The 27,971-nt window shown below is 39.0% G+C and overlaps 2 protein-coding genes across 9 annotated transcripts; one reads left to right on the forward strand and one right to left on the reverse strand.

The window, feature by feature from the left end:
• NPY5R (neuropeptide Y receptor Y5) lies at positions 1-7,807 on the reverse strand. Of its 2 annotated transcripts, none has more exons than XM_025922310.2 (2): positions 7,562-7,807; positions 1-1,892 (listed from the first exon to the last, which is right to left on the reverse strand). In XM_025922310.2, the coding sequence occupies exon 2, from the start codon at positions 1,878-1,880 to the stop codon at positions 540-542; it is 1,341 nt and encodes a 446-aa protein (XP_025778095.2). In that variant the 5' UTR covers positions 1,881-1,892; positions 7,562-7,807; the 3' UTR covers positions 1-539. The 2 variants fall into 2 exon arrangements, with proteins under 2 accessions (XP_025778095.2, XP_086560070.1); XM_086703944.1 differs by having other exon boundaries at positions 1-1,889; positions 7,562-7,671.
• Positions 6,743-27,959, forward strand: NPY1R (neuropeptide Y receptor Y1). 7 transcript variants are annotated; one of them, XM_086703946.1, is made up of 6 exons: positions 6,743-7,270; positions 15,917-15,980; positions 18,694-18,956; positions 20,569-20,672; positions 25,313-26,159; positions 26,264-27,959. In XM_086703946.1, the coding sequence occupies exons 5-6, from the start codon at positions 25,464-25,466 to the stop codon at positions 26,714-26,716; spliced, it is 1,149 nt and encodes a 382-aa protein (XP_086560072.1). In that variant the 5' UTR covers positions 6,743-7,270; positions 15,917-15,980; positions 18,694-18,956; positions 20,569-20,672; positions 25,313-25,463; the 3' UTR covers positions 26,717-27,959. The 7 variants fall into 7 exon arrangements, with proteins under 7 accessions (XP_086560072.1, XP_086560076.1, XP_086560073.1 ...); XM_086703950.1 differs by lacking the exon at positions 15,917-15,980 and adding an exon at positions 20,102-20,318 and having other exon boundaries at positions 18,850-18,956; XM_086703947.1 differs by lacking the exon at positions 15,917-15,980.
• Positions 27,960-27,971: the final 12 nt, after the last annotated feature.

Genomic DNA, 27,971 nt, shown 5'->3' on the forward strand with positions numbered 1-27,971 from the left:
TTGGTTCGATATAACTTTTATTTTAAATAAAAATTACAATTTATTTGTTTGCAAGACAAGATTAAATGAAACTTAATATAACTGCTATTTAATTTTTTTAAATGTTTATTTAGTTTTTGAGAGACAGAGCACAAGTGACAGAGGGGCAGGGAGACAGGGAGACACAGAATCTGAAGCAGGCTCCAGGCTCTGAGCTGTCAGCACAGAGCCCGACGCAGGGCTCAAACTCACGGACCGCAAGATCATGACCTGAGCCAAAGTCGGACGCTCAACCGACTGAGCCACCCAGGTGCCCCATATTTAAAATGAAATTACAGAGTGTACTGACATTGACTTTATGTAGCTAAATGAACTCATCATATTATATATAACACATGAAAATTATCTTCCATATATTATGAATTGACATTCAAATCCAGAACTCTTATACATAAATTGAATTTCATGTTACTAAAACGTGTTTACTATACATAAATGGTTATTGTGAATGTGTTTTAGACCATCCCAACATTTGTTCTTTCCTTCATAAACATTTGGGATTATGACATATGAAGACACTGTATAAGGGAAATTAAATCAGCTTTGATCCCATTATTAAGAAATCCATACAGAATAGGATTCAGACAACAAGACATCATGCCTAACAAATGACAGATGCAATACACCAACTTGAAATGCCTATTTGAAATAAGGTTATCATTAAAATCAGTTACCACATGGAAAAGGTGTAGTGGCATCCAGCTAACAGCAAACACCAATATCAATATGGTTAGTCTATAAAAAACACTTCGAGATCTCTTTTTTATCCTCATGATCGAACGGTTTACTCTCATTTCATGAACATCTGAGTTTTCTTCAGGTTTCATCTCAAAGCAGGTGGGGACTCCTGGTATGAACTTACTGGATGACGAGAGCTGACTTTTTACAGACCCAAAGTTTTCTGGAAGCATTCTTGAATGGTTCTCTTGAGAAGGTCTTGCTGGAGCAGGTAACACGCACGCTGTCTTCTTGCTGTATCTTCTTCTGTGTTTTCTGATGAATGAATAGCTCCATTTCTGGCTGCTGGAAAGTTTCCCCTGAGGCCCACTCTTTTTGAATGGATGAAGAGTTAAGTTGATCATCTCATTTTCTTCTAGTTTGCTTTCTTGGTTGGACAACCCACAGCTTATACTCCTGCAGACACTGGTATGACTTATGGTTAGACACACCAAGGGCAGAATATACTGAACTAGCAATAAAGAGATGGTAAAAGCAATTCTGTATGAATCGGATGGCCACGACTCAACGCATAAATACCTGCTGCTCAGCAACGTTGAGCCAAATGTTTCCTGAAGTTCCACCAGACTGTGAAACACTGGAAGAGGAGAACAAATCGCAAAACCTAGCGTCCAGACAGTAGCTATCAAGAAGTAGCCATGGTTTGCTGTTAAATTATTAGATATAGGATGTTTTATCATATGATACCTGACAATGGCAATTGATATTAAAATTAAAGTTGAGACCAGAACTGAAACACACTGAAGAAAAGGCATAATATGACACATGACTTTGCCAAACATCCACTGATCCAGCAAGACGGAGGTCAGTGTGAAAGGTGAGCAAAACAACACAACCAAGATATCAGAGAAGGCCAAATTTCCTATGAGGAAGTTTACTGTAGTCTTCTGGTTACGCTTTCTCATGAGTGCCATTAAAATAAGGAGATTCCCCATGAAACCAAGAAGACTTACAAATGTATAAAGTCCAATCAGAAAATACTGCAGGTCATCTACACTGCTTTTATAGTCATCCCACACTGGGAAATCAGAGCTCCGAGGGGCCCCAGTACTGTTCTCAGTGGCAAGTGTCTTGTTATAAAAGTCCTGGAGCTCTAAATCCATATCACAGTCCTGCTTGGAATAAAAAGACATTAGTTACCAACTTAAAAAAAAAGTTACGTGACCACTATAAATTAATACACTGAGAGGGAAACTAAATTTTACAATTTGCTCCTGTTACCTTACTAATCTCCCAAAAAAGTTTTGGGAGGTCTTGAACTGGTTCTAAGAGCACAGCAAATATCAGCCAATAACAATTACAGTAAATCTAAGCCTACCATCACTTCTGTGGTGTGTTAATGTGTTGTAAAATAGCAAACCTTGTTTTTTAAATTTATGTAGATATGACGAAAGGGAAGGAAAAGGCAAATATATGTAAGAGTTTCAAGATACCTAATTTACAACAGCTCATTGCTATTATTTATCCTGTCACGGTGCCTACTCATGGTGTGGTCACATAATCTTACCTTAAACATTCCTTCATTTCCAACTTCAATCAAGGTCAAACTTAAAAGTCACCTAAGCTAAAGTATTCCTTAGTCTACTCAACTGGATGTGATCTCCTCTTTGGAACCCCCATACTGCTCTGTTTATAGCTGTCTGATGCGAATGTCACAATTTGCTTTGCTATGCAATTAAAATGCATAGCGGTGTCCCTTATTTATTTATAAGCAATGGAAAAGCGGAAAATTGTCCTTTATTCACTGTGGCATCTACCACAATCCATGGCCCAATAACTTCACCATTGTGGGTGCTAAATAAATATTTATGGAAAAATGAAAAATTCAAACAAGTGTCTAGTATCTTAAATATTATCTTGTTCAAATTTAAGCTTCTCAAGTGTAGAAAGATCACCCCAGGACTTAGGTGTATATAGTAGGCACTTAATACGTGTTTATCAAGCTGTACTGTTGACTCCGTGTGCACAATACTGGATGGCAGTCATTCCATGATCAATTCTTAGTCCTTTAAGAGGTGCCAGATTATCATGAATTAGGATAGCCACTGGCCAGCAGTCTGCTAGTGTTTAAAAAAAAAATTACCTGTTTACTTTTTAATTTAAAAAATCCATATGGCCAAAGGAAAATTTATATCTTAAAGTTAAATGTATAATACCAATATCATACCCCATAATAAGTTTTTTCATTTCAAACAAAATTAATAATGTAATATTATTAATAGCACAATGGTATTTCTTATTTATTGCTACATATTGGAGATTTGACAGTATTGCCTGATGAAACACAAACTGTCTATAATATATCAGTAAGAGGCAAAAGGGACCTCATGTCCTCTTTTTTTAATTTTTTTTATTTTTTAAGGTTATTCATTTTTCAGAGACATAGAGAGACAGGCCCAGGTCATGATCTCACAATTTGTGAGTTCAAGCCCCGCATCGGGCTCTGTGCTGACAGCTTGGAGCCTGGAGCCTGCTTAGGATTCTGTGTCTCCTCCCTCTCTCCCCCTGCCCCTCCCCAGCTCATGCTCACACTCTGTCTCTGTCAAAAATAAATTAACTTAAAAAAAAAAAATGAAAACAAAAAAAGTTACTCACGTGGCCTACTGAATCATTTTATTCATCATATTATCAGATAATTGCCTCCCAATAACTACTCTGAATGGATTAGTGAGCTTCTAATCAAAGTAGCCTTGACTGGCCTTTTTGCCTAATTTCCTGGGTTCTGATAACCCCTGGTTTCATCTACCTTGTTTATAATCCTATTTGTACTTATAACGTGTACAGGTTGTTCCTGTGTATCCTGTTTATTCATTCTTCTTTTGACTCACTTTCTTGAAACAATCCTTTTTTGTTGTGGATCTGTGGTTACTGATTGCTTTTTCTACTACCAAGGTAAAGACAAAAGAGAAGTTGCATAGATGATTCTACAATGGCTTTGTGTTTTCTTGGGGCATGTAACTGGAGGATGATGCTCCTTTAAAGTAAAATATTACTCTCCACAATTTTTTGAAGGAAGAGGAAATGCAACATAATTTGGGGTAATAGAAACAATGGGGTTTTGAGGCTTAACTTCAGATTGTCTCCAATGCAGTGGTCAGTCTTCTCCATTGGACTGTAATGGAGATAAAGGAAATGTCTTAATTCTTTTTATGATAGTAATGGTGCTTAAGAGAATTATGTTGTACATAGAGGATACTAAGTAAACACTTGCTATTAATCTCTTAAGAAAATAGTTAATTTTCCCAACCTTGAAATAATAGAAATGAATCATTTGGGGAATATAGGAAAATTCAGGGTAGAGTGTGACTATATGTCTATGTATATATGTGTGTGTGTGTGTGTGTGTGTGTGTGTGTGTGTGTGTGTGTATGTCTTTTTACATAGACATATATATAGGAACCACTGAAATTAGACAGGTTTTCAAATGGCCCTAAAATGAAATGAGGAGATACATCCATAGACAATGGTGAAAGTTTAGCACTTTAAAATTTTAAATGAGGCATCTTCAGTCATAAAGGCTATCACATAAGCAACATAAAACTAAAATAGCAAAAAATATTTATAACATGTTTTTATTTAAATGTAAAAGAAATACATCAGATTGCATCGTATCACCAAAATTTTTCTCTAACAATACATGTCCATAAAATCCTCAGTTCATTACATTATAAAAACCACTGCCTTATCAGTAAGCAGATGAAGGAAATGTCGTCCTAAGTATTCACTGGACACGGGAAACACTGAGGGCAACACTTCTTGCCTTCCTTAAAAAACTCTACTTTAAATACAATTTTAAAGGGTAGGTTCCTTTTATTAATGAATAGCTAAGATTAGTTGTTCCTTCCCTTATTCATTCAACTAGCATTTACTGAACAGCTGATGTGCTAGGTGCTCTGCTAGGCTCTGGCATAAAGGTAACAAATACAAGGTACTATGTGGTAATATTTCCAGGGGTTAATTCAAGGTTACACAACAAGTAATTAATTATAGACTGCTAGTGACTGAGATATAAAAGGCCCTAAATGGATTATGAATGAATGAATGACATTCTCCTGATTGCTAGTGATACACTTTTTTACTATGGTACAAACACACTGTTGCTGAAAATCATGGATGCTTACTTGTACCTACTGACAGATTGATAAATTATCATTTTTTCTTATGTTTTTTCCCTCTCCTAACATTCATTCATTTAACATTCATTTTATTTTAGTGTGACTGTGCTGCTGTTCCTTTAACACAAACCGATCCATCCCATCCAAACATAAAAATACACATGACACCTAACATGATGCTCTGCACTAAATGAGCATTTTGTGAATCTTTGCTCCAATGACTTCTCACAACGAGAGATATTGCAAATAGGGGGAGAAGAAAGGGGATGCAGAGCTATTTCTTTAAAAGTGCCCTCTTATAGGGCTCCCCCCCAGCAAGGGCAGGCGATCCAAAATGGACCAGATGTTGGCATGCAGATTATTTTGAGATGAAAATAATCAAGACCCAAAAGACTCAGGAAGAAACTTTGACCTCCCCACCAACTGCCTAAAAAATTTTAGATAGGGGACCTGTACCCACAAAAGAGCTATTTATAGAGATTCCTTTTTACCTAAGAAACTTAACTGTATAACAGGGCAACCTTTGTTTTCCAAACATCTCCTACCTTCCTGCTAGTAGCTTTCCTCCCTTACTCCTCTCCTTAGCCTAGGATGACACATATGCCTGTCTTTGGAATTTCCATGTCTGTGTAGATTCCCCATAGGTAGGAAACTAAATTTGATTTTCTCCTGTTAATCTGTCTCAGGGAAATTTAATTCTTAGTCCAACTAGAAGAACTTTGGACAAAGAAAAATTTCTTCCTCCCTGACAATAGCCAGGGGAGGTTTTAAACAGTAGGAAATAGTTGTCCAATAAGATTTGTCTTTTTTTTTTCTTTAATTGAAAAATCAAAGGTAGAGGAACTACTTTAAAATGAAAAAAAAAAAACCAAAAACAAAACCACAAAGGATTTCTTTTCTTAAACTTACCCCTTCACTTCCCTGAAAAGCACAATAAGCAAACATATAATGGAAACGTAAATCTGTTTAATAATGATCTGCTTTTCAACAAGTGTTATAATGAACACTGTACAATCCTATGCAACATACTTTACACATAATAAAAGTAATGCCCTATGTGTACTTTCCTTCATCTCAGAGTGCTAAGCAAATTATGAGATGTAACCAGAAAGAATGTTTGAAAAATGAAATATTATTTTAGAGGAAACTTGATGCTGACTGTGTGAAACCTTTGTTGTGCTTACTTATGAGCTTTTCTTCTTTCGTACCCAGTTTTCTCTCTCACCATCAGTTTCCACAGGGCTGTACATCCAACTTCAACCCTCACAGTAAAAAGTGGAAAAAAATAAAAGTTCTTCCTCAAAGTGTGGTGACTGTGAAAAAGTCTTTGTAGACTTAGTATAATTTTCTGATATTGTAATTTTCTTATAAAAATCGATCTATATCTGACACCAAGACAAATTAAATCTTCCCAATAGACTGTAAGTATGTGAGGTAGATAGCTCTTAAAAAGAATAATAGGGGGAACTCAGAGGATTCTAAAAGACAGCTTATATATTTAAATAAGGTTTCTTTGTTAAGATAATTTCCTGTCTTATGAAAATGCACATCTTTTCACAGAGGATGCCAATCACACACAAAAGAATAAAATACATGAATTTTTTTTCCTCTAGCAATGATAGAATATCAACTATCGCCGATTTTGCTATCATCCTGGAACAATGGCGAGATTCCATGTTCTCCAATATTCCCATGATTTATTTTTAAAGCTAGAATCTGGCAAAATTTGAGTTGGAAAGATAAATACAGCTCTGCTCAGCTGACAAACACGCAGGCACGCGCCACCCTCCCTTCTCAAGTCTAACAGCAGAGTTTCTCTTCCCTTGAGAAATCTGAAATTTTAAATTGCATTCGGACTCAAAATTCTGCTGAAAGCCTCAGGCTATTCCATGATCTGTGGCCAAGTCTTTCGACTTTGATCCAACACAATGGTTCAGTTTCTTTAAAAGATAAACTAAAGGTCTGTGAACTTGGGGATAAAAATTCCCTGTTTGTGGAATTCGAGGTGTATGGATGTCTGGTATTGCTCGCATTTGTCATTTGAGGCCACCTTGCAAACAGGAGCGCAAATCCAGGCGCGCGGCTGCCTCCGGGTCTGCGGCCAGCTGCGGGACTGCGCGGCAGGTGGAACTGCCCGTGTGGAGCCCGGTGGACTGCGCCCCGGGACCTCGCCAGAGCCCGGCTAGGGCTGTGCACTAGCCGAGCACCCCGCGGGCTGCCGTTCCCCTGCCTCGGACGCCAGCCGGGCTGCACCCGGGGCTCTCACCCAGGGGGAGCTCTAGGTCCCCGCGCACCCCCCTCCCGCCTCCTCCTGACCAAGCTCCAGCTCGGATTCCGGACACTCCTCCTGGGTTCGGCCAGCGCCAGCTCCACCCCGGGTGAGTACTTGCCCCGCACTAAAGAATTCCGCTTGGTCCCTTCCTTGCTCTCCTTTCAAGCCTAACAGTTGACTGTTCGGCCACCCCCAAATCCCCACTTTTCCACCGCGCTGCCTTGGGCTTCCCCACCCTCCGTCTCGGGAGATCCCAAAACACCCGGGGACCGGGGACAGGGGTGCCGCTCCCGGGCCCGGAGCGGACTAGCCGCGCGAGCCAGAAACGGCCTCGGCCCCTCCCTGCAGGCCCACCCCCGCGTGGAAGGGAGCGGCGGGGAGAGGCTGAACCCCGTACCTCGGGGCTCCCGGGCCGGTGCTGGTGCCTCGGTTCCCGGGAACGCGGTCGCTCCTGCGCCCGAGCGAGCGGCGGCTGCAGGGGGAGGACCTGAAGGTGGCGGTGGGAAAGTGGTGGGGGTAGGGAGGAAGGAGCGGGGAGCAGCGGGGGTTTTAGAGGCGCCTCGGGAACACGTGACTGCTCCCGGGACCCCAGAGACCCTGCTCCAGGGCGCCTGCTCCGCGCCAGCTTCTCCCCAAGCCCGGGGTCGGGGCATCCCAGCCCCTACCTTGCTGTTTGGGGCCCCAGGGGGAAGCTGCACGCCCCCGGCAGGGTACCCCGTCACCCTGGCCTCTGGTTGCTGGCCGAGGCCAAGTTTACTTGACGAGCTGGAGGATTTTTGCCGGTTGTGTCCCCAGCCTGGTGAAGTGAACTCGGAGTCTTGAGCTGATGTGGGAGTGCAGGGGTACCTCTCAGAGCTTAGGCTCCCTGAGAAAAAGCTTCAAGGCCCAGGTTTTCTCTTTGTTCGGAAAAAATGAAAACCAAAACCAAAACAGAACGCTGCTCTTTCTCCCACCCTCTTGGAGTGAGCAAGGGAGAAGTCTAGGTGGAGAGGCTGATCTGGAGGGGCAGGGGACACAAAGGGGTCAGCAATTTGATCCATCGCGGAGAACGGGAAAAAGGATTTACTCCCACTGCTAAGGAGAGGTAGTTGTGGGAGTGGGCAATCAGCGTGGAGCGGAGGAGTGAGGGTGAAATGGGATCCATGTTTCCCAGGGCTTTTCAGTAACATAAAGAAGACTCGGGAATAAAGAATTGTCATAGGTTTTTTTCTTAAAAAACAAAACAAAACAAACAAGAAAACCCACAACTCATTAACCAAAAAACACCACAAAACTTAGCCCTCTGTTTCTCCTCAATGTGATTCCCATCCTCAGTGTTTCCCAATCTGTGGTGCAGGTTGGCCTTATTTTTGTCCGTCATTAGTTGGCAGGTATTTTAGGCTTCTCTGCCCGGTGTGCGTGTGCGTGTGTGTGTGCGTGTGCGTGTGCGTGTAAGAGGCAGGGAGTGGCGAGAGAGAGGGATGGAAAGACACACTGGAGAAGGAGATTGGAGGTAGAGATCCCTATGTTTTTGACCATGGCCTTGCAGGAGGAAGATTGTATTTGTTGTATATTTCAAAACTGAAAATGATTATGTGACAATCATAGCATCAAGTGCTTGGTGTTTGGTGCAATCCAATGGGACAGACATTCTGTAAACTGGAGAGGACCATGTCTCTTGGGAGCAAGGCGATTTGTAAATGTAATTTCTGGGGGCAGCAAACCCTAGTGGTTTCCCTAGAAGTCTACCAAAATTCTTGTGCCTCTTCTCTGCTGAATTTTAACATATGACACCCAAGGGATCTATACATTGTCATTGTGTCAGCTAGAAAGGCATCCAAGAGCTTTTAAATACCTCAGACAAATCCAGTTCCTATTTCATTCTTTTCTGTTTTATTTCTAGAATGCTAGTACATTCTCCCCAAATGCTTGATAGAATAGTCAGTCTGAGCAGGCCCATTGGATCCTGCAGTCGGTGAGCTGAGGGATGGTAATGTCAACAAGGGGGGACTGGTGAGAAAACAAAGTTTGGTTCTTAGACTTTCTTAACTCCAACATCTGCATGGTTACTGCACTACACATTGCCACATAAATGTCTATGCTTCCATCTGTTGCACGGTTATAATACATACCTACTTCAAATATGCATTGTCTTTAAAACAACTTCTAAATGAACTCCATTGTGACTATCTTCTAAAATATTAGTCTATGGTGCAAGCTTTTGTATGTTAAAAATACAAGATGGATTTTATTGTTTTCTTTTCCACTAATTTGTTTTTTTTTAATAATATCAACCCTTAGGTTGAAGTAATTGTTATTATTAGAGTATTAAAAATAAAATGCCAACATGTGATTGAGATGGAGATTTTGATTAACCCACCATTCCTTTCCCACTGCACGCACAAACATGTAAGCCTCAAAAAGGGAGTCAGAATCTCTTCTTTAAATACACATTCAACATACATGGAATAAACAAATTATTAAGAATCTTTTTTTTTCCTAAGATACTGTCAAGTTGAAATTCCAACAGTATGCTACATAAAGAGGAAGATATGAAGATCAGTGTGCTTTTATCTTCAAATTTCCCAGGAGGGATTCAAAACTAATCATCATCACTCTTTGTAGACCATAATAAGTAATTTTGTTCCTATTTTATGGAGTCAATTGAAGCAGGTAAAGTACTACCTCTGGGAACACAGATAGTAATGTCCACCTCTGCTCTATATATTTTTGCTACTCACTATTTATAAAATACTCATTTGGGAAATTAAGTTGGATTTTATGCGTGCTACGAAATTAAACTGGGTGTTTTCCAGTTCTCATGGTTCTTCATCAGTTATGAAAAAAAGCATATCTCTAAAGGTGAAAGTTAAAATCACTCGGACTCCTAAGACAAATTATTGAATAATAAAACACTCTCCAAACAATGCTTGGAGTGACATTTCTCTGAGGAACATGTCTGTTGTTTTTGTCAAAGTTATTGCTGTATTTAATAACAGGGACCATTTGTGAAGGATGAATACTAAAGTGCTTTAACATAATCTCAAATGATATGTAATGTTGATATATAGGAATATATAGGAATAGTGGTGACAAATAAAGTAGAAAAATAGTGTTACTTTATGTGATGCATTTTTTTTCTGTGAAGATTTTTGTTACATTCATGAAGAATGTTACATTCATAAAGAACATTTCTTTTGCCACTGTTTCTATCATGGTAAATTTAAATCCTTAATTCCTAAAAGATGTGGGAAGGGCCATTTCTGGGTATTACCAAAAATGTTTTTGTGATGCTGACTGATGCATTGATTTCTTTGGAATTGTAATAGTTTGTCATATAATCAATATTTAGGACTTAAAACAAGAAACTAACATAATTGTGAAATACAGGCAATTGTTTTAAGGAACGAAAACAAAAAAAATATTAACCCAAAATTTTGAGTGCATAGAGCCATTTTCCCAGATAATTCGATGATAATTTTGAGGTCCTAAGGGGGCACTATAAACACATAATTGCCTTCTTCTGACAAGCACTGTGCTACTTAAGCAACACTTTATCTTTTCTTTTGATTTTCTAACGATTAAATCATTAAGCATAAAATAGTGACTGATTTCCAAAAAAGATGTATGGTTCTTTTTTTAAAATAAATTTGCCATGTTAAAAATACATAAACACATATATGTGATACACATATATATAGTTATACAATCACAAATCACAAATGTATTTGTATAATGGACACAACCAGAACACCTGGATTTCATCCAGGTTTTATTCCAAATTACTGGCCGGGCTTTAGACGAAACACTTGACCTTTTTAGTCTTCACTTTCTTTGTAAAATGAAATGCTTTGACTGGTAGATATGGAATCCCCTTTGAGCTCTGACTACCTATGACTTTATGCCATTAAGAGGTATGCATTATAGACATATGTGTAGAAAAAGACACTTTTTGGATCTTCAGAAAAATTTTATGGTCATAGAAATTGTTTCTCTCCTCTCCATATTAGAAAAAAAGAAGAAGAAAATACTGTTGATAGTTTTCCATTATACTGGCACATTCTCTTCCCTGCAGCTATAATAACTATATAATGATACTTGATACATTCTTATTAAAAAATGTGGATGTCTTACATATGAACAAATGATTCTTTTTTTTTTTCTTGGAGAGAGAGAGAGAGAGACAGAGTGTGAATGGGGGAGGAGCAGAGAGAGAGAGAGGGAGACAGAATCGGAAGCAGGCTCCAGCCTTTGAGCTGTCAGCACAGAGCCCGACGCAGGGTTCGAACCCGTGAACTGTGAGATCATGACCTGAGCGGAAGTCAGGCACTTAGCCAACTGAGCCACCTAGGTGCCCCAACAAATGATTCTTTATCTAATTATATCATTTTAAAAATTTCAGCACAAGATACAGAAAAGAAGAAGAAGACATAATATTTCTATCATGTAAATCCATATATAGGCCATATATTCTTCCCTTCTGTAAATCAAAACAAAAAGTGGTGGTGTTGATAAGCTCCCCCCAATATTGCTTTTTAATATAAATTTCCATTTCTTAGCTAAATTTTCATGGTTAGTATTTTAAATCATACTTACAAGTTTAAATATAGCTTTACTATATTTAAATGGAAATGAAAGAGAAATGGTTTGTTTTTGATATGTTGGTTTGTTTTGAATAGTCTTTAAAAAGAATGTGTAGAGAAGTGCTCAAAGCAAAAGCCCAGAATCAAAAGTTGATTAAATGGCGGTTAAATGATATGCTCTTCAAAAATGTATCTGTTGCCATATTCTTACTCTTATCACGCTCACAGGTACTTCAGCTTTTAAAAGTATATTATTCAGCAAGTAGAAAAAGTTATGAGACATTTTCATTACATATTTTATGCATTTTTAAAGGCAGTAGGATTCATTTTTCAAGCTTACACTTAATGGGGAAAGCAGAATCAATACATAAAAAAATAAAGAATATGAGAAGAATCAAGACAAGTATACAGTAAGATATATATGTATAAAATATATAATATTTACAGATATGTAAAGTATATGTATACATGTAATATGTGTATGTATAAAAATAGCAATAATCCACCATAACTAAAATGCCCAAGACATTTTTAAATGTTTGAGATGAACAAATGGGTTTGGTTTGTGATGTTCATAGTTTGCGTTATCCTACTTTATTCCTTGTTCTTCAGCCCTTCAGGAGAACTTTTGTCAGTATCTTATGATACACCAGATAGAATTCTGGGCTGTGCGTTTAAGGAGAGGAAAAGAGTAGCCACTACCTTCCAGAAATGTGTGCAAATAAATAATTAATTACATATAGCATACTAAATTCTGTGTTAGAAATAAACTTAGAGTCCTGCTGGAATATAAATAAGACACATTCAGCGTATGGGGGCATTTGGGGGAGATTGAGAGATACAAAAGAGGGCTTCATAGTAGACGAGATCCTTGAACTGAAGCTTGAGGAGGAATTGATGAAAGTTAAAGCTCCAAATGGCAGGGATGGGCAAGTAAGAAGTGGGGAAATAGCGTCAAGGTGAGAGAGGGTGTTCCAGTTGGAGAAATACAAATAGTTCAGTATGCCTGAGTGTGTGGGAAGTGGTGGAGGATGATACTGAAAATATTGGTTAAAAGGACATGGCACTTGAAGGGTTCAGAGAGCAACTAGACTATTTAAGCTGGGGAGGGATGTTACGGGAGGGCTGTGAAAGCCACTGAGGCAGAGAGACCATTTTGCAGACAAAGAAGTAGAGCTTGATGGATATGAAAGAACACATCTGAGACATGTTTAGGGGGTAAAATCAATGGGAATGTGTGAGCAACTGAATTTGAGGTTGTGAGAGAGAAACACGGGACAATTCTTAGATTCTGGTTTGAGGGATAGAGATGATGACAATGACTGAGATCCCATCTACTGACTGAGAAGAGAATTTGCCAATGAAGCCTGAGAGAGATCTGTCCTCTAGAGAGAGATTTAGGGTTATGAGTATACAAGCATGTAATTGATGGCAAAGAATATGATTATGCATTAAGGGTTTAAAAAAAGGAGAAGATTAAGAATGAGATGATAAATGTGGGGATGTCTGGTCAATCAAGGAAGAGACAGGACCACAAAAGGCAGTAACACACAAGCCTTTTTGGGTGGTGGTCTTGGACAGAGTTGCATGATGGGAAGTCTCTCCCAGCAACAGTGCCTCCAGAGATAACAGCTCATCCAGGGGTGCTACATCCAGAAGAGAGATAGGACAGGGGACTCTTGGGGAGAATGGGAAAATAGAGAGTGGGCTTACTTATCTAGGTGACATCCCTCAGTGGCCAAGTGGGAAGACTTGGTTCAGAAAGCTCCAAAGGGCAGCAACAATTTGGTATCTGTCATGGCGATGGGATTTGTTTCATCTCTGGTTTACACATGATGGGTTCAACTTCTCAGAGTATGAAAAGTAGATGGATTCTAACTGGTTAAAAATATACATATTAAAATTAATTTAAAGCAATTAGATGTGTGAGAATTTGAGTTTGGTGCTGTCTGGCTTTGGGCTAATCGTCATAGCCTGCTGTGAAGAAGAAAACGATATGGGGGCCACTTTAAGCTAATACACATGTGCCATCTTGGGCCGATTTATATAGTAGGGTCCTGGGAAGGAAAACAGCTAAAGAAGTAGAGAGAGACAGCAGATCCTGGGAGAGGAGACTGAGGAGCATCCAGGAAGGGATGAGTAAAGCCTGCAGTGTGGAGTTCATGAAGTCAAAGGAAAAGAAGATTCCAAGAGCATAGGATGGTGTAAAGAGTCAAATGCAACATAAAGAATAAATATAATAAAGTCTGAATTGTGTCCACGGGCTTTGGTCATTGCTGTTATGGGCAGAGGTGGGTAGGTGGGCCATATTTGAGGAGCAAATGAGAGGACAGTAAATGTTTTTTTTATTTTGGGAGAAGTTACCAGAAAGAGAAGCAACTACAAAAGCAATGACATGGGTGAGGGAGTTACAATGAAAGAGTGAGCAATTTTATTTTTGTTTTCATTTTAGTATTGAGCCAAGAAAACGGAGTTGTTGAATAAACAGGTGTTATACTTATATTATTGTGTAACAAACCTCCCAAATTTAGTGGAATAAGACAACAACTCACTCATGGAATTTATTCTCACGGATTGAGTGGGAGAGCACAATGGTGGTGGCTTGTCGCTGTCACTTGGTGTTTCGGGTGTCAGCTGGGAAAACTCAGTGGGCTAGGCTGACTCAAAGCCTGGGGGCTGAAACAGCTGGGAGAGAGGATTCACTGCTGAAATGAGGGATATGGAATTTGGGGAGTAAATACGCTATCATTTTTACTTAATTCAGAAGGAAGGAGGAGTCTATTGAAAATGGGATATGAGGGGCGCCTGGGTGGCGCAGTCGGTTAAGCGGCCGACTTCAGCCAGGTCACGATCTCGCGGTCCGGGATTTCGAGCCCCGCGTCGGGCTCTGGGCTGATGGCTCAGAGCCTGGAGCCTGTTTCTGATTCTGTGTCTCCCTCTCTCTCTGCCCCTCCCCCGTTCATGCTCTGTCTCTCTCTGTCCCAAAAATAAATAAACATTGAAAAAAAAAAAAAAAAAAAGAAAATGGGATATGAGGTAGGAGACTAGGGGAGAAATGTGACAATTTGAAATATCTTCTAAAAGGAGAGACATTGGAAGTCACTCAAGCCCAAGAATTTTTGGGTGATATTTAAGGTTCAACGAAAGTTTTGAGTGTGTAGTTTCAATAATCTATGCAATTGCATTATTTTCACCTATATGCTATGCTAGTAGAGAGTGGTAGCCAAGCAATTTCCTGGGTTCAGAAGAGTCCGATTATACCCCAGCCCATCTTTAGATATTTTTCCTCTTTGTAGATTTATATGTATCTGGAGAAAGAAAAGCAACAGCTAGACTTTAAACAAAGGAATGAAGAAGGGATACTTACCTAAGCAAAGTGTTGTGAAAAGGTCTAATGTTAAGCCTGAGATTTGGGGAGTGGGGCAAGATGAACTGTCAGACATACTTGTCATAGACGATACAAGTTTCAGAGGTGGTGTTCACACTTGCCCTTCTCACTAGCTATTCCTACTCCATGTCTTTGAGAGGAGATATGAAGTGAATAGTGATAAAAATCAAAACAAATGATAGTAACAATGGCAAGCTCTGTTCATTATACCATGTAATAAATACATAATGTGACACTTTTGTAAAATAACATTATACTTTTGTTGAATGTCTGAAGGATGTCTGATGAGGTGAGATCTACAGTAAAATGTTTGGATATTTACTAAATAATTTTAAGAGTCTAGTCCTCTATAGTCTTATTCTGACAGATTTAAAAAAGATACTCTCAATCTGTGGGCTATGTGACTGAATGAGAACTTTCTTGAAGTGCATTCCCATTTCTAATCAAGAACAAATCCATAAATATTACTTAGTTCCTCTACACAAGGAATATATTGAATTGTTTGCCTACATACCTATATAATAACATTTTAAAGAAAATTTTCACTCCTTTCTGCTAGTTAAGTCCCCAAAACAATTAATAATTCTTAATTAGTTAATCCAATGAATCCAATTGAATTAAGTGATTGTATTGACTATTTGATTGTACTAACCAATTTAGTCAAAACTCTTTACCCCCTATATTTCATTGGTTTTAAGATGAGGACTTTATTAAAAAAATATTTTAGTACTCTCACTTTGAGATTCTTTTATAATCGATTGTGTGTCATTGCTTTACTTGAAGCATTTTCTCTCTTTCTCAGTGGTCCATAAAATAATGCTGCAATCTATATTCTGTGACATCATCGATTCACATAAATGCAATAGGTAAGTTACAGAAAGAAGGAAAAACTGACACCTAATTAATGCATAGACTATGAACTGATTCACCAGCATGGTTCATATTAAGTTTTACCCCAGTGGAATTTTCTCCTTACAATATCATCTACGTTCTAGTTTTCCTATGTAGTGTTAATGCCTATCAAGATTTAGCTGAGCGATAATTTATGACAATTTTCCTGTATCAAGGCCTAATAGCATTTTAGAAACTTTAATTAACTCTTGGAGCAGAAATTCATCAAGAGACCAATAAAGTAGTTACAATGGATAAATTCCAGCAGCAGGTAGAGTGATACACTTTTATCTAGGCAGTCATTGAATCATGCAATTTAAAGGGCCAGACCATTTTCTGGATGATAAAACTAAGGTCTACAGAGATTTAATGAGGAAAGCCTATTCTTCTGTTTAAATGACAGAACAAAAGACTTGCCCAAGAGAACATGAGAACAGGTCATTAATTTAATTCTCCTAGTCATGGTTTATAGGTCAGAATGCTATGAAATTTCAGAAGGCAATACACAAAATGGAAAACTCTCTCCCTAGCGAAGAGGTTTTATCTAGTTTGAATTCCAAATAAGAAAGTATAAAACTGGCTGTTCATTTAAGAGTAGAAAAAGAATTTCTTTATTTCACACATATCTTCTCTTTAATACATCTTTTGAGGAATTCACATTACTCTTTAACACATGTGTTCTGAGGAACTCAGATTATGTTATTTGAAACCTTCCATAAGATTACATTATATAAGAGGATCTTATGTTGCATTAGGTTATCATACTATCCTGAATTTTTTTATTTTACACTGTTTAAAATTTTATTTTATTTTACATTTTACACTTTGAAAAAGTACTTAGTAAATGATACTCCTGGAGAATTATACAATTTGCTGCTGTTGGTGAGCATTTCAAAACTTGTTTTTGCATTACAGAATTTGACATAGAAAAGTCTTTGAGACCAATGAACTTTCAAAGAATGGTATTTAATATTAATATTTCAAGAATGCAGCTTTATGAATTTGCCTTATGGGGGACACTTTATGGCAATTCAGTTAGAAAGGTAAAATACAATGGCCATGTTTATTTGGGGCATTCTTGCAGACATGACTTTCTTAGCATTGTTGGGAAATACAGAAAGGAAAGTGTCTAATGAGTCCAGATTGTATTTTCAGCTCCAAAATATTTGCTGACATGGCACAAATGTTTACATGAAAATGTATTCTTCATGGAGAATTAAATTATTACATTTGTAATTCTTGGAGCAGAATAAAAATAGCCAGTTTGATGATCAAAACCTTGGGGCAAACTTGCTTCTCAGAATGTGACTTGAGGGAATGGAGTAGACAGGTGATTAGAAACCTAGAGTTATTACTCTTTAAAAGAATTTAAATTCCTAAATTATGCCTTATATTTTCATCCTTAGTTCAAACAAAGAAAAGAATAAAAGAAAATATACTTGCCATTTTACTCTGTTTAACCAGTAGTAGGATTTTGTAAAATGTATGTTCCCATCTACTATTGTAGTTTATTTATTACATGACCACGATATTTTAAATCTTGATCATAATCCCTTTTCAACTATATAAAAATATGTCTAATGACAAATATTTTAGAAAGATTTCCTGGAAAAAAAAACCAGATGTTCACCACACTATACAAATAAATGAGCTATGACTTATACTGAACTTTAAATACTGTTTATTTTGCCAGAGAAAGAAAACATATTTTAACAGTGTAAAGTTTAGGTCATTCCCTTTGTCTTGGAATTTTTTTTTTTTTTTTTTGGTTTGAAGACAGAATGCAATCATAGTTGTTATGTAACAAAACTTTTATGCATATCCTAAGCAGTGTCCTGTATCTTTATTAGGAGCACTTTTTATTTTTTTGGCAGCTTGATTTGGAAGAAGTTTTATTCATCCTCACCAGTAAATAATGTGTGTGTGTGAGTGTGAGTGAAATACACAACTTTGGTTTTTCAAAGTGGAATACAACTATGTACAACATCTGAGATCAGTGTTATCAGTAGTGATCCTGAATCACCGGGCACCATGATGGCTTTGCTACCGTCAATGTACTCTGTGTACATTCCATTCTTTTCTTCCTAACGTTCAGTACAAGGGTAGATTAAGCACCGAGGAAATGGCATTGACTTTTTGACCACCAGGGAAATGTTCCGTTCAGCGTGCTCCCCTAAAAAAAGCAGCTAGGCACTGGGAACAAAACTAACTGCATTTTCTCAGTGGAAAGAAAGAAGGACAAAGGCCAGGCTAGCTCATCCGAGATTTGCTACTTTTGCTTTTTAAGGTCTTCTCTTTGTTCGCTTTTAAAATGGGGGCAAAAGAAACCAAAAAACAAAAAACTTTTTGGTACTGGTGTGAGAAATATACAAAGGTCACCAAAAAAAGCAAGGAACATATTAGTAACATTGTTGCGGTGAATTTCACATTTCCTTTTCTCCTAAATAACACCCCCTTTCAGTCTTGACTTGGGCTGACGCTCCAGCTTTTCAGCCGAGTAGAAGTTCGGCCACAAGATGGCACTGACCTGCAAACAAAGGAAAACAGTGGCTCTGACTTTCTAAAGCCCTGTGACATTGTCTTGCTTTCCTGGGAGTCCAGGACTGTGGGGATGAGTGCTTACTTTCCTTTGCACCGTGCGTCTGTGTTTAACAACGTGTGGATATGTTTAATTTCTCTTCCTTCCAGAATTCCTAGGCAACGCACCCCCGAAGTGTATACCCAGGCTGAGGTGTTTGTTGGGGGAGCAGCAGGCGCTACTCGCGGGGCGCCGTCACGTGATCCGGGGATAAGGTGGAGTTCGGCTTTAAGGGGGCGTCTCTTCCTATCTTCATCAATCTTTAGGATTTGAGCAGGAGAAATACCAGTGGATCTTTTCTCCCGGCTCTATCCCTTCCATTACCATTCTTCCCGCTTTAATAAACGGGCGAAAACGACGAATCCAACAGAGGGTAAGTTTCAAGTTTACACCTTGTTAAGGACTTTTGAGGGGGTGGAGGATGAAAGACGAAGGAAAAAAAACCTGCCGAGTGCCCGGAATTGACTCTGGGAAACTGAGGTGGGGCATGGAGTCAGCTTTTCAGTTGGGCTCCCGGTGCAGGTAGGTCGCAAGGTGCTGCAGATGATCGGACAACTCCAAGAGCCCTGCCCATGGGTGGGGGCCGACGTTCGTAACCGGGAGTTGGCGGCATTCGTGCACCCTGCTCCGCGAGGATTTCCGGACGGGGATCTGAGTTCTTGCCTCTTCGGGTTCTCGTAAGGCTGTCTTCCCCTGACCTCGCTCATCTTCCACGGTTTTTTGGAGCTGGCTGCGCTAGAGGCTGCGCTGGAGTTTGAGCGGAGGGAACCGGTGGCTGGGATTGTCTGAGGAAGGGTGGGTTTGGCGAGTGACCACTCGCCACTTTAGTCCCCGTCCCACCGCACGTGTCCCGCGGGGGGCCCGCGGACCCCAGCTCAGGCGCGGCGCCCCCGGACACTTGTGGGTTCCCTGTGTCTGGGCTGGAATGGAGCCCCGCTCCGTCGGTGCTGGGCCCTTCCAGTCTGTCGCTGCGCCCCGGTAGACACTCTGAGCTCTAGCCTTTTATTTCTGAGTTTCAGTCATCCAACTCTTCAGCTCCTTTTGGAACAGCGATGATGGAACTCGGCAGGGTTAAGAGATTGGGCATGGACTGGAGGTAGAGGTGGCTTCAGAGTGTTCAGTTGGTCTCTCCAGGTAGACAGGCGAATGTCTTAAGAACTGAAGTTGGTCCAGAGAGAACTGGCTGTGCTTCTTTTATTTCTGGTTGGTTTGGATGCTTTGTTTGCCAGTCTCATCAGGGGTGGAGAGACCTTGATAGATGGCTGGCAAATGGAGGAGGGGGCCGGAAATTTAAGAATGAGGAAAATCGGGGGCAATTCACCTAATTACACTGTATGAAAAAAGGTGGGCACGTAAACGTGGCAGCAGGAATTTTGATTTAACCAGCCCATTTCATTCTTTGGTAACTGCTGGAGCACAGGAAAAAGTTAGGGGAGGGCAAAGAGGGAGTGTGTTTTGACATCTCTTTTCTTTCTTCTCTTTTTTTCTTTCTTTCTTTTTTTTTTTTTTTTTTTCCAGATCGTTCAGCTTTGCCATGCTTACCTGGGTCCTACGAAAAAAGCATATCTCACTAGGTGGCCCCCAGGCAGGGGGAAATGGAAAGCTTGCTTGTCACTACCTGGACAGAGAAACAGTATCTGTCAGTCCCAAGACTCTAGAATGCTTTCCTGGTAAAGAGAGCAGAAAGCTGTCCAGCCCAGTACCCCACCTATGACTAAAGACTAAGTGCTTTTCGGTGGGTGACTACTGCATTATTAGTCTCTTTCCTTATGGTTTTAAGGCAGCTGTCTGTTGAACCAGCCCTCCTGGGAGAGGAAGGAACGGAGAATTATGTAACTCATGTAGATAAACTAGCAGTAACTTTGGGAGGCTCTATGTAATAAGGCTGACATTTCTTTTCCAAAACACATAAGGTGAACAGCCAGTTGTGAGTATACAAAAAAATTTATCTGCTGCAGGTTATGACCAGAAACCTGTATTTTCAGGTAGTAACAGCACTAAGAACAGCAAGCAGTGAAAGACCAGCATTCCAATTGGAAAGGATAAGGAAATTTCCCTTTGGAAGGGGGCCAATTTTCCATCTGATGATGTATGTAGTATTTCTATTTTGTCTCTAATTGCTCATGACAGCTATATTGAGATTTAACAACTTTTAATTTTTGCAGTGTCTTTAGTTGCATATCTTATTTTAAATATCAGAATAGTGAATGTCATTATTTTTCTTTTGCAAAGATTATGTGAATGCTTTCTCTCTGAGTAGTATTTGCTGACAACCGTTCTTTCTTGAAATTATACTAAGGTAGGTCGAAAATACACATTTTATCCAGTGCAGAAGGGTTTTACCAAACTGGAATGACTACCCAACATGCACTTAGAAAAGGAGGCTTTGCAAACACTTAAAAAATAGTTTGCATTTTGTGTATAGTTAAATTAGCATCTACTTAATAGAAAGACTGCTATTCCTCACAGAGCATGCCCATCAAATAATTCCAGAGGGTTCAGAGTTGAATTTCAGTATATTCACTTAAAACCATCTGCAGGAAGTGGCCTCTGTAGGCTGTAGTTGTAATGATTTGAAAACTTTTACATTAATTCCAGTATGTATGGAATTTTGTCAAAATAAGTCAATGGATTTAAATTTTCAATTTTTCTTCCTTTGCACTGTAAACACCTCAGTCTGGGCCTCCACTAGGTCTAATCTGGATTATTGTATTAGCCTCTTAATGAATCTCCCTACTTCTCTTTCCTGTCTTAAATCTGTTGAAAGCAGCAGCTACAGTAATAATGTAAAACAAGTCCTGTAACTTCACACCTTTGCCAAAGACTCCACTGGTTCCTCATTTTTCTCAGAGAAGAAGTCAGACTGTCCCATGGAATAAGGCCTTACATAATCTGTTCCTCTTCTGCTTACCCTTCCTAATTATTTTCCTACTAGTCTCTCTCTTACTTATCCTACTTATCATCGGTGTTTAATACACCAGGTAAACTCTGGCCTCAAGGATTTTGCCTTTGTTCTTTCCACATGGGATACAGTCGCTGACATATCAACATGGCTTCCCCACTCGCCACTTTCAGGTCTTAGCTCATATGCCACCTTTTGAGGCAAACTGAGGCCTTCCCTACCACCCAGTAATAAAGTACAGGTCCCGACAACCCCAGAACCCCTTCCTTGCTTTATTTTTCTGCGTGAATGCTTATCATCTGGCATACTATCCCTTTTACCAGTTTATTTTTTCTTGGCTTTCTTTGCCCACGAGACTGGAAACTCACTCCATGAGGTCACTGTTGTCTCCACTAAAACAATGCCTGATACAAAATAAGTATTCAAGAGGTGTCTGTGTGGCTCAGTTGATTAAGCATCCCACTTCGGCTCAGGTCATGATCTCACCGTTGGTGAGTTTGAGCCCTTTGTGGGTCTCTGTGCTGAGGGCTCAGAGTCTGGAGCCTGCTTCAGATGCTGTGTCTCCCTCTTTCGCTGCCCCTCTCCCACTCATGCCCTTGCTCTCTCAAAACTAAATAAACATTAAAAACAAAAACAAAATGTGTTCAATAAACATTTATTGGATTAATGAATTTTTTTCAGCAACAATTCCTTTTTTAACACACAGTGGAACATTTTCCCCTATATACGTGACCTAATAAAATGATTATTATAATTCGCATCCATCTTGCTTGTAAAAGGACTATGACAGAATTGAGTTTCTGGTGTTAGGATTAATTCACCCAAGAACCTGCTATTTCAGCCACGCACCTACTATGTCAGTCAACACAGTTTTTTATTCTAAATCTAACATTTGCAAAGTCCTACAAGATATATACACTGCCTATCTAAAAGAGGTTATGTCATAATTGGGAGGAGCCAGTTAAGGATTCAAGGACACTAAATGATGCTTTCAGAGATGAGTAGAGTTTGGATTGGTGGTGAGACAGAACAGCCGGAAAGAGCAATGGCAGAGACAAAGATGAACGTGGAGGCTGAAACAGGCTGGGGGGCACCTGGTGGGCTGTGAGGACCTGGAAAAGAGCACTCACAATGGGGCTGTTGGAACAAGGAGGGAGGCAAAATGTAGAGGTCGTCAAGTGTCAGGCTGAGGGATGTACTCACATGTGTCTTAGTCCAGGATTCTGGTGGTGTTTAGTGAGAGGGAGCCAAGAGAGGTCATAGGATAAAGAGGATACACTTTTCTATCATGCGAGTTTCACTTTAAATAATGAAGAGAAACTCACAGTTCACTAAGTCATGTTGACTATCACGATAGCAAACTGAATATGAAGTACGCAAAATTTTCTTGCATTCTTCAGTGAGGAATTTTCAAAGAAATGTTAGATTATTGGGGCGCCTGGGTGGCTCAGTCGGTGAAGCGTCCAACTTCAGCTCAGGTCATGATCTCACGGTTCCTAGGTTTGAGCGCCGTGTCGGGCTGTGTGCTGACAGCTCAGAGCCTGGAGCCTGCTTCAGATTCTGTGTCCCCCCTCTCTCTCTGCCCTTCACCTGCTAGTGATCTGTCTCTCTATCAAAAATAAATAATGAATATTAAAAAAATGATAAATTCTCCAAAAAAAAAAAAAAAAGAAATGTTAGATTATTCTCCAATGTTTGTTCTCAGACACTAAGAGACAGAGGTTATTCTCTCTGCCTTTGGTATTCTTGAGAGAAAAATGGTAATTACTGCATTAAGTTTGTTTATTTTTTATTTATTTATTTTTAATTTTTTTGATGTTTTTTTAATTTGGGGGGGTGGGAGGCGCAGAGAGAGAGAGGGAGACACACAGAACCTGAAGCAGGCTCCAGGCTCTGAGCTGTTAGCACAGACCCCTATGCAGGGCTTGAATCCACAAATTGCAAAATCATGGCCTGAGCCAAAGTCAGACACTTTGGCACCCAGGCTGAGCCACCCAGGCACCGCATTTACTGCATTAAGTTTAAGAGTCATTATTTACTGGTTGTTGCACAGAGGAGGGGAGAGCCATGCTTCTAAAAACATTTACACTTGAAATCATTCCTCGTCTTAATAGTTTCATTCTCTCTAAATGTTGGAAATCTTTATTTTTATTCAGTTTTATAAAGCCAAATTGTGGTTTTATAATAAAAAACACCTCATGTTCTAGAAAGCAGAAACACTCAAAAAAAGGTTCATTAGAGGTGTCACTTAAAAGGCAAATGTTTCATTAAATTCTTACCTCCTTGAAATGGAAGTAAATCTGCATGATTTTCTTTATTCTCACATAAAAAAGAAACAAATGCAATTCCCTTTCTTAACACAAGCACAATGGCCTGTTAATTAACATAAGAAATCCCTAATCTCCTATATGTATTTAACAATCTAGAGGAAATCAGATTTTTTTTTTAAAGGATCTTTTAACTTTAAAAAAACACCATTGTCTGTAATTTGTCCTGTTGGTGAGAAAAGAGTCTTTGCATCACAAAATGCTGTGAAAGATCAAAATTACCACTAAAATGTAGACCCCTGCCTTGTGTGGGTATACAGTCTAGCGGGGAGGGAGGATATTTACATGTATAAAACCTTAGAAATCCTTTGAAAGCTTCTGACATTAATAAAATCATAGAATCTTAAAAGTTAGAAGGAACTTCAGCGTTATCCAGTTGAATCTCCTTCCTACACAATGCAAGAGCTCCCCAAAAGTCTTTTGTGTAGTAGCTACAGACTCTTGTGTATGGAGCGCTCCATAGTTCTGCAGGCAGTTGATTTCATTTGATTAAACTTCTGTTCACATCATAGTGATGTAAAATTTGTTTTGTTTTTAATACACACTAATAGGGGCACCTGGGTGGCGCAGTCGGTTAAGCGTCCGACTTCAGCCAGGTCACGATCTCGCGGTCCGTGAGTTCGAGCCCCCCGTCAGTCTCTGGGCTGATGGCTCAGAGCCTGGATCCTGTTTCCGATTCTGTGTCTCCCTCTCTCTCTGCCCCTCCCCCATTCATGCTCTGTCTCTCTCTGTCCCAAAAATAAATAAATGTTGAAAAAAAAAAATACACACTAATATACTTCCCTTGGTCCTGTTTCTAGCTTATATAGTCAGACATAATATTCTAAGCCCAGTTTCCTAACGTGCATGCTACCCATTCAGATATGAGAAGACGTCTATACCATGCCTATTATTTTCTGGATTAGACATCTCTCTTCCACAGTCCTTCATATGACAAAGTTCTCATGTTGCACTGTATTGGTCAACTCCTTTGGAATATACTTGTGCCAAATAATGTCTGCCTTAAAGAGCAGTTCAGTGTATGGTGGAGCTATTAGTACAACTTAGTGAATTATCTCATTTCTCTAATATAAGAGGAAGAATTAGGGAAATGTGGTTTTTTTGCTGTTTTTCTTTGTTTCATATCTTATGTTTTAACCCATACATTAAATTTTTTGTTACATGCTCATTTTTTACAATATTTAGGAATCTGTTGATAGTGGTTTATATAAGACTTTGGGCCTGAGATTTACACACACCTTACTGATTTACAGACTACTGTATTTTGCTGAGTCAAAATGTAGTAATGTAGTCAATTGCTAGCCTAATTAAAAATATTAGAAGAGGTTTTCTTCAAAATGTTGGCAGTGTTTCTGCTATTTTTAAAAAAAAGGTGTTTATAGAGATTACATTTTGTTTCTTTATTTCAGTGTTTTCACTTAAAACAGCACTGTGAGTCAGAATTCATTTTGACTGCCTTCGGTGAAATTAGTAATGTCATTGGTCATTTTCTCTTTACAGATTGTTCAGTTCAGGGGAATGAAGAATTCAGAATAATTTTCATAAATGGATTGCAATATGAAGAATAAGAATAAGCTGAATATTTGATCTGCTTTGAAGAAACATATTTTGCATTTGTCTAGAATAATCTATAACAACCAAACCAATCAAAATGAATTCAACATTAATGTCCCAGGTTGAAAATCATTCAATCCTATGTAATTTTTCAGAGAATTCCCAGTTTTTGGCTTTTGAAAGTGACGATTGCCATCTGCCCTTGGCCATGATATTTACATTAGCTCTTGCTTATGGAGCTGTAATAATTCTTGGAGTCTCTGGAAACCTGGCGTTGATCATAATCATCTTGAAACAAAAGGAGATGAGAAATGTTACCAATATCCTGATAGTGAACCTTTCCTTCTCAGACTTGCTTGTTGCCATCATGTGTCTCCCCTTCACATTTGTCTACACATTAATGGACCACTGGGTTTTTGGTGAGGCAATGTGCAAATTGAATCCTTTTGTGCAATGTGTTTCAATCACTGTGTCCATTTTCTCTCTGGTTCTCATCGCCGTGGAGCGACATCAGCTGATAATCAACCCAAGAGGGTGGAGACCAAATAACAGACATGCTTACGTAGGTATTGCCATCATTTGGGTCCTTGCTGTGGTTTCTTCTCTACCTTTTCTCATCTATCAAGTACTGACCGATGAACCGTTCCAGAACGTGACACTTGATGCGTTCAAGGACAAGTACGTGTGCTTTGATAAATTTCCATCGGACTCTCATAGGTTGTCTTACACAACTCTCCTCTTGATGCTGCAGTATTTTGGCCCACTCTGTTTTATATTTATTTGCTACTTCAAGGTAAGAAAACTTCCCCCTGCCATTTCCATTTTAACCTTCTTTCCACAGAATTCCACATTAACTTGGTGGTTCTATTTGAACGTTTTTTTTCTCTCTCTCTGTAGATATATATACGCTTAAAAAGGAGAAACAATATGATGGACAAGATGAGAGACAATAAGTACAGGTCCAGTGAAACCAAAAGAATCAACATCATGCTGTTGTCCATTGTGGTAGCATTTGCTGTCTGCTGGCTGCCTCTTACCATCTTTAACACTGTGTTTGATTGGAATCATCAGATCATTGCTACGTGCAACCATAATCTACTATTCTTGCTCTGCCATCTCACAGCAATGATATCCACTTGTGTCAACCCCATATTTTATGGATTTCTCAACAAAAATTTCCAGAGAGACTTACAGTTCTTCTTTAACTTTTGTGATTTCCGGTCCCGGGATGATGACTATGAGACAATAGCCATGTCTACCATGCACACAGATGTTTCTAAGACTTCTTTGAAACAAGCAAGCCCAGTCGCATTTAAGAAAATCAACAATGATGATAATGAAAAAATCTGAAACTGCTCTAGCATATGGCCCCAGATGACACCTGTTTAAAAACAAGCACAACCCACAACAATACTTTTATTCCCCCAAGGAGTGAGGTTGTAATCATTTAAGAAAGACCAAGATTTGTTTGTCTTGCTTTTTACCGCTTTAATTGTAACTGTCATAATTAAATTCGGACAAAATGTATGGATTTTGGAATTTTCTGACATTAGTTTGACCAGACATCCTTGAAGTGCTTTTTGTAAACGTATGCATATAATACAAAGACTTTTATATTTGACTTGTTGGAATAAAATTGCTTTAAAGGACTACTACTGACTGACTTTAGAAGCACGGTATCTGATACGCATTAGATTGGGCTATCCTTATTTGATTAGGTTACACGGTCAATAGATTGGGCAATCCTGATGTAATGATAGACATTTCAGTCTGTTACAGAGGTGACAGCAAAAGCAGCATTCGAGATGTGGAGCTGAGTCTCTGTCTTACATACCTACAGTCTGAAGTCATTGAAGAGTGATTTGCATTTTTTTTTAAATTTAAGACAGGATTTAATTTGCTCCTGATTTATCACTTAAGATAAAAATGCATAAAAATACTTCTCAGCTGTGAATATCATGGGGAATTGGGCCACCCACAAGAATTAAGTGGGAAAGCAGTTCTCTAACTTCAAAACTATTTTGGTACCTGACAACCAAAGGGTTTCAGAGCAATTAATTTAACAAGCAAACTAGTAGTGCAGCAAATAGTTGAATTATATTCATCTGAATTGTTGGTCAAGAGGCTTTCCATTCTTCACAAACTGTTCAGTGTTTGTCCAGTTTTCTAGCCTAAATACATATGTGGCTTAAAGGTATTTCCAACTTTCGATATGTAAAAACACAGAGTGTATTTTCCATACATCAGTGCCTATATAGTAACTCAAACTTTTTCAATGTCTGTTTTTCAAAGGAGGACACCAAAGTGTAATGTTAAAAGAATGTTCACCCTGGCTGGCAGGGATAAATACCTGAAAACTGAGAACACTTCATATAGCCCATTTTAACTTGTATAAACTGTGTGCCTTGTGTAGTTTTGTAAATAATGTACTGTCTAGAGTACTAAGTGGTTGTGTTATATTAATATACTTAATTTCATGCATCCTGTATTCATGATTGAGCCTCAGAGTCATTTGGAGAGAAGATATTTTAAAGAACAAGATACAACTTCAGTGTATTATAAACGTATTAAATGTGTTTGATTTTAGAAGGCAGACATTGTCTTT

This window comes from Puma concolor, chromosome B1 (assembly GCF_028749965.1).
Source record: "Puma concolor isolate L17-30 chromosome B1, mPumCon1.1.hap2, whole genome shotgun sequence".
Lineage (NCBI taxonomy): Eukaryota > Metazoa > Chordata > Mammalia > Carnivora > Felidae > Puma > Puma concolor.

Excerpts from the sequence above, each read along its gene's own strand:
- NPY5R (XM_025922310.2), bottom strand. The coding sequence starts at position 1,880 with ATGGATTTAGAGCTCCAGGACTTTTATAACAAGACACTTGCCACTGAG.
- NPY1R (XM_086703946.1), top strand. The coding sequence starts at position 25,464 with ATGAATTCAACATTAATGTCCCAGGTTGAAAATCATTCAATCCTATGT. Across the intron at positions 26,160-26,263 it reads TATTTATTTGCTACTTCAAG|ATATATATACGCTTAAAAAG; the intron begins GTAAGAAAACTT and ends CTCTCTCTGTAG.